Source organism: Pithys albifrons, chromosome 7 (genome assembly GCF_047495875.1).
Source record: "Pithys albifrons albifrons isolate INPA30051 chromosome 7, PitAlb_v1, whole genome shotgun sequence".
NCBI classification, from domain to species: Eukaryota; Metazoa; Chordata; class Aves; order Passeriformes; family Thamnophilidae; genus Pithys; species Pithys albifrons.
The window spans coordinates 23722413-23734406 of NC_092464.1; the positions used below are offsets into that span (position 1 = coordinate 23722413).

At 47.1% G+C, this 11994-nt stretch overlaps 1 protein-coding gene across 4 annotated transcripts; it reads left to right on the forward strand.

The window, feature by feature from the left end:
* Window positions 1-472: 472 nt before the first annotated feature.
* FZD1 (frizzled class receptor 1) lies at window positions 473-4458 on the forward strand. 4 transcript variants are annotated; one of them, XM_071560667.1, is made up of 2 exons: window positions 473-2318; window positions 3047-4458. In XM_071560667.1, exons 1-2 carry the CDS (start codon window positions 918-920, stop codon window positions 3119-3121), a joined length of 1476 nt encoding a protein of 491 aa, XP_071416768.1. In that variant the 5' UTR covers window positions 473-917; the 3' UTR covers window positions 3122-4458. The 4 variants fall into 4 exon arrangements, with proteins under 4 accessions (XP_071416768.1, XP_071416769.1, XP_071416765.1 ...); XM_071560668.1 differs by having other exon boundaries at window positions 3113-4458; XM_071560664.1 differs by having other exon boundaries at window positions 482-2897; window positions 3113-4458.
* The last annotated feature ends 7536 nt before the right edge of the window (window positions 4459-11994 follow it).

The following is an 11994-nucleotide window of genomic DNA, read 5'->3' on the forward strand; positions in this document are numbered from 1 at the left end:
GCTCGGTAGGGAGACACTTGCAGTGTCTCTGGGGGGAGGCTAGTTTCGGCCACTCGCACATCCCCGGTAGTGCGTGTGCGATGTGCGCATCGCGGTCTGTGCCCTCCCGCTGCCGCCGCCGCTGCTGCCCGCGCCCCAAGTGACCGCAACAAACCTGTCTCCCACATTTCAGCCCTGCACAGACGCCCCCGACTGCTCCCTGCTCTCCGCAGCAGAGCGCTTACAGGGGAGCGGCCCCCCTCGGCAGCCCTGCCCTTTGCTGTGTGCCAAACATCGATCCTCCCGGTCGGGATTAGCCCTGCCGCCTGCCCGCCGGAGGGTGCCGGGCCCCGGCCCCGGCGGATGCGCCGCTCAACAGCCTCAACAATCGTCATCACCGGGGCACCCCAGCACATCCCTGGGACAGCCGGCACCGCCCGCCCCGGCGCAGCCGCCCGGCCTCCCCCCTCAGCGGGGCCCCTTCCCCGCGCCGCCCCCGCCGCCTTTGTGCGCCGCGCGGGGCAGCCCCGCGCCGCCTGCGCCCGCCCCCGGGTGAGGCGTTGGGAGACGGTCCCTTACGCAGGAAAGTTCGGCGTCGGTTTCAAGGCTCCTCCCTCCGGTGAAGGCAGACTGCGGGGCGCCTGGAAACCGGTCGGAGGGAGCGCGGCGCGGCGAGGCGAGGGGCGCGGGCTCGAGGGGCCGGCACAAATGGTCAGGCGGCGGCGGCGGCGGCGGCGGAGGCAGCGGCGGTAGTTGGAGGCGCGGCGGTCGCTGCCGCCGGTGCGGGGAGAGCTGCGCGCCGCGGCCGCGCGAGTGGAGGCCGGGGCTGGCCCGTCCCTGCCCGCCGCTCCCTTCATGAGTCGCAAGTTCTGGCCGGGAGGAGCAGCGGCGGCGGCGGGGCGTCGGGAGCCCGGCAGGGCGGGCGGCACCGACTGAGCATGGCTGAGCGGCGCGGGCTGGCGGCGAGCGGCGGCGGGGAAGTTCGCGGCGGCCGGTGCCCGCGGCTGCCTCTGCTGCTGGTGCTGCTGTGGGCGGCCGTGCTGCCGTCCGACGGGCAGTCCAACGGCGAGCGGGGCATCTCCATCCCGGACCACGGTTACTGCCAGCCCATCTCCATCCCGCTCTGCACTGACATCGCCTACAACCAGACCATCATGCCCAACCTGCTTGGCCACACCAACCAGGAGGACGCGGGGCTGGAGGTGCACCAGTTCTACCCTCTGGTGAAGGTGCAGTGCTCGGCCGAGCTCAAGTTCTTCCTCTGCTCCATGTACGCGCCGGTGTGCACCGTGCTGGAGCAGGCCCTGCCGCCCTGCCGCTCCCTCTGCGAGCGCGCCCGCCAGGGCTGCGAGGCCCTCATGAACAAGTTCGGCTTCCAGTGGCCCGACACGCTGCGCTGCGAAAAGTTCCCGGTGCACGGGGCGGGCGAGCTCTGCGTGGGGCAGAACGCCTCCGAGCGCGGCACCCCCACGCCCGCCCTGCCCCCCGAGAGCTGGACCAGCAACCCCCACCGCGGGGGCGCCGGGGGCCCGGGACCCGGCGAGCCCCGCGGGCGCTTCACCTGTCCGCGGGCGCTGAAGGTGCCCTCCTACCTGAACTACCGCTTCCTGGGCGAGAAGGACTGCGGGGCGCCCTGTGAGCCCGGCCGCCTCTACGGGCTCATGTACTTCGGGCCCGAGGAGCTGCGCTTCTCCCGCACCTGGATCGGCATCTGGTCGGTGCTGTGCTGTGCCTCCACCCTCTTCACCGTCCTCACCTACCTGGTGGACATGAAGCGGTTCAGCTATCCCGAGCGGCCCATCATCTTCCTCTCGGGCTGCTACACGGCGGTGGCCGTGGCCTACATCGCCGGCTTCCTCCTGGAGGAGAGGGTGGTCTGCAACGAGCGATTCGCCGAGGATGGCTCCCGCACCGTGGCGCAGGGCACGAAGCGGGAGGGCTGCACTATCCTCTTCATGATGCTCTACTTCTTTGGCATGGCCAGCTCCATCTGGTGGGTCATCCTCTCGCTCACCTGGTTCCTTGCTGCCGGCATGAAGTGGGGCCATGAGGCCATTGAGGCCAACTCCCAGTACTTTCACCTGGCTGCTTGGGCCGTGCCGGCCATCAAGACCATCACCATCCTAGCCCTGGGACAAGTGGATGGGGACGTCCTCAGCGGTGTCTGCTTTGTGGGCATCAACAATGTTGATGCCCTGCGGGGCTTCGTGCTGGCCCCCTTGTTCGTCTACCTGTTCATCGGTACCTCTTTTCTGCTGGCTGGCTTTGTGTCCCTCTTCAGGATCCGGACCATCATGAAGCATGACGGCACCAAGACAGAAAAGCTGGAGAAGCTTATGGTGAGGATAGGCATCTTCAGTGTCCTCTACACGGTGCCAGCCACCATCGTCATTGCCTGCTATTTTTACGAGCAAGCTTTTAGGGAACAGTGGGAGAGGAGCTGGGTCTCACAAAGCTGTAAGAGCTATGCCATTCCCTGCCCCAACAACCACAGCAGCCACCACCCACCCATGAGCCCTGACTTCACTGTCTTCATGATCAAGTATCTCATGACCTTAATTGTGGGCATCACCTCGGGCTTCTGGATCTGGTCTGGGAAAACCCTGAACTCCTGGAGGAAGTTTTACACCAGGCTCACCAACAGCAAGCAGGGCGAGACCACCGTCTGAGACCCCTGCCTGCCAGACCCGGGGCATATGGGCGGCCAAAGGACCGAGGCTCTGCCTCGGGAAGCAGCTCCTTAAGCGGCTTGGGCAAACTTTGGGACCGCAAGTGGTTTCCACAGGCGGCGGGGAGTGGAGGACGAGCCTGGGACCGACTGGCTCTGCCTTCCCCGCGCCGCTCGGGCTGTCTCCTGTAGGAGCTGAACGCACTGTCAGGTTGGGGGAGAGGGATGTAAATAGCTTCTGTAAGATTTTGTAAGTATATTTGTATTTAAATTACAAAAAACCTCACTTTTTTAATTATTTAGGACACTTTCAACCGTTTGCGGATTTTACTTCCTTGCTCCCCTCTTTTTTATTTAAAAAAAGGCGCTTTTTTTGTTTGTTTTGTTTTTTTTTTGTAGGGCAGGATGGGAAGAGCTGCCGGTAAGAGAAACGAAAACAAAACCCCTTTCTTCTTCCCCACAAAGGTTTTGTAATGGCTTTGCTTGGAATATCAGCAGCATGAGCAGCGGGGCTGCGGCCGCGGCCAGGATCGCCTCCTGCCCTGGGCTGGGTCCCGGCCCCGGCCCCCTCCCGCCCGCGGTACGTGGGGATGGACAGGAGCGCCGCTTCCCACCCCGGCCCGACCGCGTCGCGGGGGCAACGAACCCCGGCCCCGCAAGGGGAGGACGGAGAGCCGCCCGGCCGTGGTGCAGGGACGGCGCTGCACCGAGCCCCGGCCCCACCGAGCCCCGGCCCCGCCGACCCCGGCGGGCTCTTCTGAAGGGGAACGAACAGCATCCAGCCCTGCCCGGAGCGCGGCCGTTCGGTGCGGGGAGAGCCCTTCGCAGTGCCCGGGGCTGGGGCGGCTGCGGGGGCCGCGCACAGCTCAGGAGGAGCTGGCCCCAGTTCGTTGTGGGAGTTGGGGTTCAGCACCGCTTGCACCTGTAGCACGTCCGATGGCTCAGGAGGTGGTGGGGACAGATACACCGAAATGCCCTCCTGCTCTGGTATTTTTTAAGCCCACTTGGCAGTGCGGGGGCGTCCCGCAGGCGCTCCCGCCCCCGCCTGCCCCGTCCCTCCCCGCCGGGTGGCTGCTGGCTGGGGTCAGCAGGATCAGGAAATGCGGGCTCGGTGAAAAGAGCTTCATCGGAATAAAACACAGCCTTCAGTCTGGGGCTTTTGTTAGTACACCCTCCTCTCCACCACAATTATATTGAAACACCGGCTCTTCATATGGGAATCATTGGAGCCATTGCCATTCCTCTGAATTGTAATTCATTGAGATGTACTTCATTAAACATTATGAGGGTGTGATAGTTTTTGCCAGTAGTAAAAACGATGGAAGGGAAAACAGAAAACCAGAATGTTTAAGCTCTCTGGTGAGATGTGAGACTGCTGTCTTTTCTCCCCTCTTTTTTCAATACAGTAGTAACATTGCATACTGCAAGGATAAGATACCATGTGTGTAGTGTATCTACTACCTTGTATGCCCTGGGTGTATGCTTCTACTACATAAAAAAGTTAAAGATTAAATTGTAACTTTAAACAGATGCATTTGAATATGTAGACGTCTGTATGAAAAACAGCAGAATGCCTCTCTCCTGATTGTATTGTTTTTAACTTTTTTTTGATATTACAAATGCCTGTATTTAGGTTCATAAACATTATCTATGACTACCATACCCTGAAATACAAAATTATTTTAATTTGGTATGCATTTATTTCTGTTTATTATCACAAGATCATCTATATTTATAGAGGAATAGAAATTTATATATATTAAATACCATATTTTTAATTTCTCTGAAATAAATTGAGGTTTTGTACAAAACTATCTTGTCCCTTTACATATTCCTCTGACTTACTCAAATACTGTGTGAAAGCAGTGTATGTACTACAAGATGTGTGGGATTTCTTTTTTATTTTCTTACATTGCATTCACAGTAACAAGCTGGAATTCAGTGTAGGAATTCATTGTGCATTTCATTTTTTATCTCTGGGCTGATCTAGATTAATCCTTCAAGGGAAGTAATGTAAACTGTTCAAGATCTCTACCAGGTTATGGTTGGTGGTGTGAAATCCAAGAAGAGATCTGCTATACAGCAGGAGAAGAAAGAAGCTCACCAATTCTTTTTTTTGGTGAAGGCTTTTTTTTTTGTTGTTGCAGAAAAGGGTATTCTCAACTTATCCTTTCTCCTTCCTTTCCTATTAAAATACAAATGCAAAACCAAAATACAAAACCAAAGGTATTCTCACAGCTTAAAATGACACTCAGACTATGTTGCAGTATTGTCAGAATGTTGTAATGAGTCAAATAGTTTGTTTTCTTGAATTTTGAATGTTTGGTTAATCCAGAGTTAAACGATATGTTCATGGAAATGTTTCAGCTTTATGAAAAGTACACATATTTCTTTAACCTTTCAACACAGCACTGGGTTTTTTTCTTCTTCTGTAATTGATTGTTTGAAGTGCCATTTTGTAAGTATGGGTTTGTTAAGAAAGACTGAAAGTCTGGTTCATTACCAGACTTGATTTTTAGTGTTATGAACTAGTAAAGCATTTAATTCTGTAGATCTGGAGGCAGATGCAAATGATTTTTGGCTTGTTTACTTTTTTCAAATCATGTCACATAAACAGAGAAGTAAGGGAAGCCTAACAATTTCTCTAAGGTGAGGCAAGGGGGCAGGGTTTTATTATTTTAAAATTTGTTCTACTTAAACATAGTTCTTGCTTTCTCAGATATTTGGACATTTTTCTCAAGCATTTTTCTCCCTTCTGTTTTTTTGGGCAGGCGGATATTTTAACATTTAAAATTGTGCTATTCATCACTCTGCTAATGACCTGAAGTACAAGCCATTCACTTTCAGTTGCAGTGGAATTTTTTCTGGTCAGTGTATACTTACATTTCAGCCATTTTGACTGATCTGTTTTCTTGCAACAGAATATATATGATTTATTTATGCATGGGAGAACATAGTTATTTGTAACAAGAGACCCTGTATATATGGCAGGGATGCGAAAACTAATTTTTAAAAAATAATTCTCAAAAATTAATTATGCAATTGCTTCTGCCAGAAGTAAAATGTCATTATTTGCAGCAGATATGGATCCCCTTCAGTTCTTTGGAATTTTTTTTCATTGATTGCAGAGCTGAAGCTCCATATTCAATCTTGGTTAATTTAATAAATATATTAGAGAACACAATATATAATCATAAATCACTTGAAAGAGCACCCCTGGTTTTCATTTGCTAATTTTTCTGACCCTTCACAGGGCAGTAATTTGCAAAGGTCACAGTCGTTACTGAATGCTGTGGTGCCATCTGTATGACTCACCTACCTTTTTATACTTTTCATTTCTAGACACATAATGGTATTTCAGAAGCTTTATTAGTATAATACAAAGTTGTCTTGCATGGGTATATAGCAGTCATCACTAATGTTTTACCTCACTTTCTCAATGATAGAAACAAATCTATCCATTGCTCCAGGGAGTTTAGATAGGATTTTTTGCAACATAGTCTGGGTAATTGATGTGCTGTGTTTACCAGAGAAAGTATCGCTGTATACAGAGAAGCAGTTTTGCCCACTTCTGTTCCCAAGAAGAAGGTTAATGTAAGAACAAAACTGGTATAGCCAAGTTTGTTGGGCTGAAGTTCTTCTTAAGGCATTCCATAGCCAGCAGGTTTGCTTTCTCTCATGGGATATATTTATAGCCAGAGATGAAGGGGGCACTCAGAATCACCATGCCCCTGAAGAGGGCTGTAGCCTAAAGAGCTGGGGATGTTGATTTACTGTTCATCCTTCAGTAACAGTAATGCTCTTCAATGTAGTGGCAAATTTGTGGTATTGAAATGAAATTATATGCTGTTTCCATAACAAATCCTATTGGGAAGGAGAAGAATTTCTGGTTTGTTCTTATAGTAATGCCCCAAATTTCTGGTATATGCATATACTTTTGTGTGTGTTGTATTTAATTTTGGTTTTGTTGTGTTTTGTTGGGTTTTTTTTAAATAGAGATGCAAGACTGCAATGTAGTGGGCCCTCTGGATGGTGCTCACCCTTCTGCTACCATCCCATTGCTTGTTGTTGAGCACAAGTATATTTGGGGGTGGTACTTAGAATCCTTTCCATTAAAAGAGGCAGTAGTTGCACTTTTTTAAAATTGTTGTTCAAAGGGATGATAATTAGACATGAGAAGAGGCTGGTGAATATTTTACAGGATGATTATTTTTTGAAGTGGACTGGTATCTTACCAGTCTTTTGCCAATCCCAATCATAAGAGACAGCTTACAGACAGACATATCCTTTTGAAAGGCTGTGCACTCTGCAGCTGACCAGACAAAGTAATCATGGGTTTGGCAGGACTTGTGTCGTTTTAAATTACTGAGGGTACTTTTGCAAAACGTTTGTATTTGTGTGGCATGACTCTTCCACTCCCGTGCTGCATGGTCTCAGAAAGAGCTTCAGCAAGCAAAACTCAGGACAGCTGAAGAGGTGATAAGTAAGAGTTTAAATGCTTACCTATAAAAATAAGGAAACTGAGGTAAGGCTCTGTTTTCATCATGGATTTACCCTCTAGTGTTCAAGCACTGGAATTGCATTATATTTTATAGATGTTTCCAAGACTCTAAGACTGTGGCAATACTGTGCAAAATCAGTTATGAATATCAGCCTCTCCCCCACCTTTTAATTCTAGGTTTTTATTAGTTGTTTATGCTTACTGCACTCACAGCATCATTGCTCTGCACATTATGCAAACTTAGAGTGAATTAATCATACTGATTCTGAATTAAAATACTGATTCAAAAATCCAAGTGCGTTATCTGTTTGGTCCCAATAGAAGAGGTGGTTGCTCTTGTGTTCATAGCTGTGAGAGTTTTTTGTATTTGTAAATCTCTTGCCTCTGTTTTTCATCAGTTGAGCTGGAAGGCTTAGGCAATGATTCATGCTCATTTGGAGAAGGAGAACTTTGTTTTCTTGCTTTGGACTGACCCCCTTACTGTTTCTACATTTAAAGCATACAAGTGTCACCAGACAAACACTTTATTCTGAAGTTCCTAATCAATTTTGAAATAGTAGTACCATAATTTAAAAATGGGTTTGCAGGTTTAGAAAGCAAGGCTTGTCTTACAGCTGAGGCTCTGTTTTTCACATTTTAGTTTTTAGAAGTCTACAAGCATTGTAAGATGTGAAATAGCTTCTTAAGGAAAAAGTAAGTACACCAGGATTAGGTCCTGGACATGTTGCAAGCATTATGAGCCCCATATTCATTTGAGAGTAGCCCGGTGATGGTGTTAAAGCAGACTGGATAAGCCCTATAAGAGAAAAAAAAATTCATTTATTTGGCAACTGAAATTCACTCTACACCTTTTGTCATTAAAAGGAGAAGTAAATATAATTCCTGTCAGAGAGGAAGAGATTTCAATGAATTAGAAAAATAGGCCTTATAAAGCAATATATAATTGCAAGTGCAGCATTTCCCAGATAAAGCAATACTGCTTTGATAGTTCAGTTGTAGGCAATGCTTTTCAAAAATTTAAATACTTGAAAACACGTTGATTTTGTAGGCCATGGCAACTGTGTTTCAGATCTCAACTTGTGTTTCTGCTAAACTTCCAGTGTAACCACATCAGAGTCTTCCAGGCATGAGGTCTTGCCCTTGTTTGCATTCAAATTGGCATCATTAAGCATTAAGCTTATCATGAGGTTGAGTAAATAAACTCTAGTTTTCTACTCACACATACACTTAATGTAGATCCACATTCAGCCACTGACCTCTTGTGAAATGCTGCTAGGTTGAGACCCCAAAAACCTTGCCTTTTGCCTGTATTCCAAGGCTTTGTTGCAGTGCGTGAAACTATTGGATGTACTTCACTGAAGTGCTAACTTCACAATAACCATTAAACTGATGTAAACATGCTACGTTGAGAGAGTAATCAGGCAGTGGAATGACCTGCCCAGAGAGGTGGTGGATTCACCATCCCTGGAGGTTTTTAAACTGAGATTGGACATGGCACTGAGTGCCATGATCTAGTAAATGGACTGGAGTTGGACCACGTGTTGGACTTGATGATCTCGGAGGTCTTTTCCAACCCGATTCTGTGTTTCTATGATTCTGTCAGCCACCATGTAGAGTATGTTTGATGGATTATCTTAGAAATAATTTCTTCAGAAATACTGAAGTGATGGACTTGTAGTTGCAATTAGGTGTCATTTGAACAGTTGCATTATTAATGGTCTGCAACAGTTAATAAGAAGTTATCCTAGGCTAACATATAATACTACCATATGTCAATAGTGCAGCACAGGAGGTGGAACTTGTCCACCTTAGAGTGTCATCAGGATTGCTTTGGGTGAGGGAGAAGAGTATTTTGTCTCATTCTGATATAACTTGGCTAATATTAATTACTTGCTGCAACACAAATTTAGAAGTAATTCATCATGGGGTAGTGCAATGATGAAGATCTCAAGAAAAATTAAAATGGCCTGCATCCCTGGGGTGGGATTTCGATGCTGTTTTGTTGTACATTTGTTTGCATAATTCATATCCTTTATAACTGTCAATGGTAGTCTCATTGGCTGTGTTTATGTGAGACTAACAGTATGACTCACTGATGCTGTATGACTTGTGTTGTCTTGGTCAGGTTAACTGCTATTGCTTTGTTACTGGTATCTTGTGTGAGCTCCACTACCAGGCTCAGAACATTACAGACATTAAGGGTAGGACTTACAGACACAGGAGTGTCCAGTCCATTTGAGCAAGGCCAGAGCATGTCAGCCTCCCCCCCCCCCCAGCACCTTGCCCACCCCTGATTCAATGCCTGCAGCTCCACTGGGCTCTGACCAGTCACTCCCCCTCAGAGGTGATGTTGGCCTTTTCCTGCAAACTCCATGGGTGTCCTACTGGCAGCAGTGCTACTGAGACTGTGCTGAATTGACCCTTTTTCCTGGCTTCCCAAGCAGTGTGCTGGCTCTTTTGTTTTTCCTCCACCTATCTAGCCTAGTAAATACTATAATGGCTGCTCTTAATCCCTGAACTTGATGGAGAAAGTTATGGGCAGCATGTGCCATTACAACATTCCCAGCCAACCTTCTGTGGCTCCTGTTGTACTGCTCTCTTGCCTGTGCACTCTCAGGTAACTCATCTGAAAGTTGCCTTGCTCCAGCCATTGCCAGAATATAACTTTGTCAGATCTCCATTTATTGTTGAAACTGACTGTGCAGTGCTCATCGCATCCATCACAAAATCATTGCTGTCCAAACAGAGAAGTGACTTACTCTCAAGGTATTTGACAGCTTCTTTATTCATGACATTTCACTGTAAAATACATGCCCAAATACTATCCCAAAGGAGCTGATCTTGAGTTAATACTGAGAATATAGTGTGGGCAAGTAAGGATTTTCCACTTGTTCAAGTTAAAATATTACTGTGCACTGTGGTAAATTCACTCTATGTGAAATTGAGAAGAAAAGGCTGCAACACACCTTCATGACTGACTTCAGGAAAATGAGCGTTTCATTTATAGCCTGCTCATCTACAAATGCATCTAAAGAGGAAATAAAAAAGTCAACACAAAACCTCAAGGTGGGTTTCTCAAAATATTTATATAAATTAAAAAATTGCAGGAAAACCAGCTCATCACAAAATCAGACTTTGCTATGACTCTTGTTAACTTCTCAGTACTTCTTTGTCTATACGGGTGAAAGCTTTGCTTTTATTTTCTGTGAACAAGGAGAGTAATTAGTCACTTGTTAGCATAGAGCTCTCTCAAAAGACTGCAAGTAGTTTATTTATTTACTTCTTAATTAAGAAAATAACTATTCTAGTTCTGAGGGAAGTGAAACAAAATTTTGCAACCTGCTCAAAGTTGTAGTATTTTGTATGATTGGGCACTTCACTGTTAACAAAATTAATAGAAGCAAATGGTCAAAGCTCAGTTGTAAGAAAATGGATTTTGGCCAGTTCCAGTTGGGACTTGCAAATGGGATGACTTAACATGATGTCTGATCACAGTCTCCACTTTCTGACACAGATTTGTGGTTCTGGAGCATACATCAGGGCCTGGGAAGATAGGGATTGTGGTGTGCAGGCAAGGAGGGGTCAGAGAGGCAGGAGGAGGGACTGCAAAGGGGGAAGGCAGTAGGAGGTGGTTGCCTGCACAGGCCAGGTTTGATATGATGAACTGGAAACTATGGCAGTGTGGGATTTGTGCCTCTCCGGCCAAGGGTAGCTGAAGGTCACCATAACTCAGATGTGGGAAGGGGCAGGCTTTCCAGAGCATGCAGAAACCATGGGGGGTCCTCCAGTATGTGACCCTGAGTCATGGAAGCTGGAGGCAGGGAAACAGCTTCTGTCTGGGTATTTCTGAATCCCAACAAGGCAAACCCTCTTTGTTGTGTCACAGAAGAGGGGCAAGCAGCGTGGGCTGCAAAGCTGGGGCTGAGGTGGTAATGGGATGGGAGTAGGGCAAGGCAAGGAGCTGAGACAGAGCCATCTCTCTCTAGATGGCAACCACAGGGCTTCCACCAGGTTTCCCTAGATCCAATTTTCCACTCCAAGATTAAAAATCTCTGCTCAGGGGAGAATGGAAAGAAAATTGTGTGGTAGGCTTTTCTGTGTTTCCAGCTGACTATTTCCATAGGAATGGGCAGTTGGACCCAGTGTTTCTTAACATATCTTTACAGTAAAAGTAAAATCCCAGATCTGCTGAAGGCAACAGGCAATAGTGAGCCTCCCCTTGGTCTCAGGAGAGCTGTAATTTCATCTTGGCTTCAAGATATATTAGGAAGTGTGTGGAGATCCTGGGAACAGAAAAAGGGAAAATCCAAAATAAAGATTTCTCATCCAAAAGCTGCTCATAGTGCTTAGATCATTTCATCAGACTTCAAATTGTTTTTGTTATTTTTCTGATCCTGTTTATTAAGGTTATATAGGTATTATCTAGTGGTAGACATTATCTAAGCATCTGAGACTTCTGTACTTCTCTGTTGTGTTAAAAAAAGAGAAATCAAGATTAGTTTCTTGAAAATGATCAGTTACAGTATGCTTGTTTTGATTTTAGGGTCCTTAAAAAAAAGGCAGCAATATCTTACTTGAAATGGGGCTACTTCTATGTGTGCTGACAATCTGAATGTCTAGCAGGTATTTCTACTATCTCTTGGGTTTACAATTCTTTATCAAAATCCCATTTTATACTTTCTCAGAAGTGGTTTTTTTTTCTTGCACTAGTTCTGGAAATAGCTTTTCTGTCTCAGCCAGTGAGGGGATGTGTATACCACCCCAGAAGGCAGCCTGGAAAGCAGGCACAGACAAAGTGCAAAACAACATAACTTGTGGAATTAACACTTCATGTTGACACCCATTG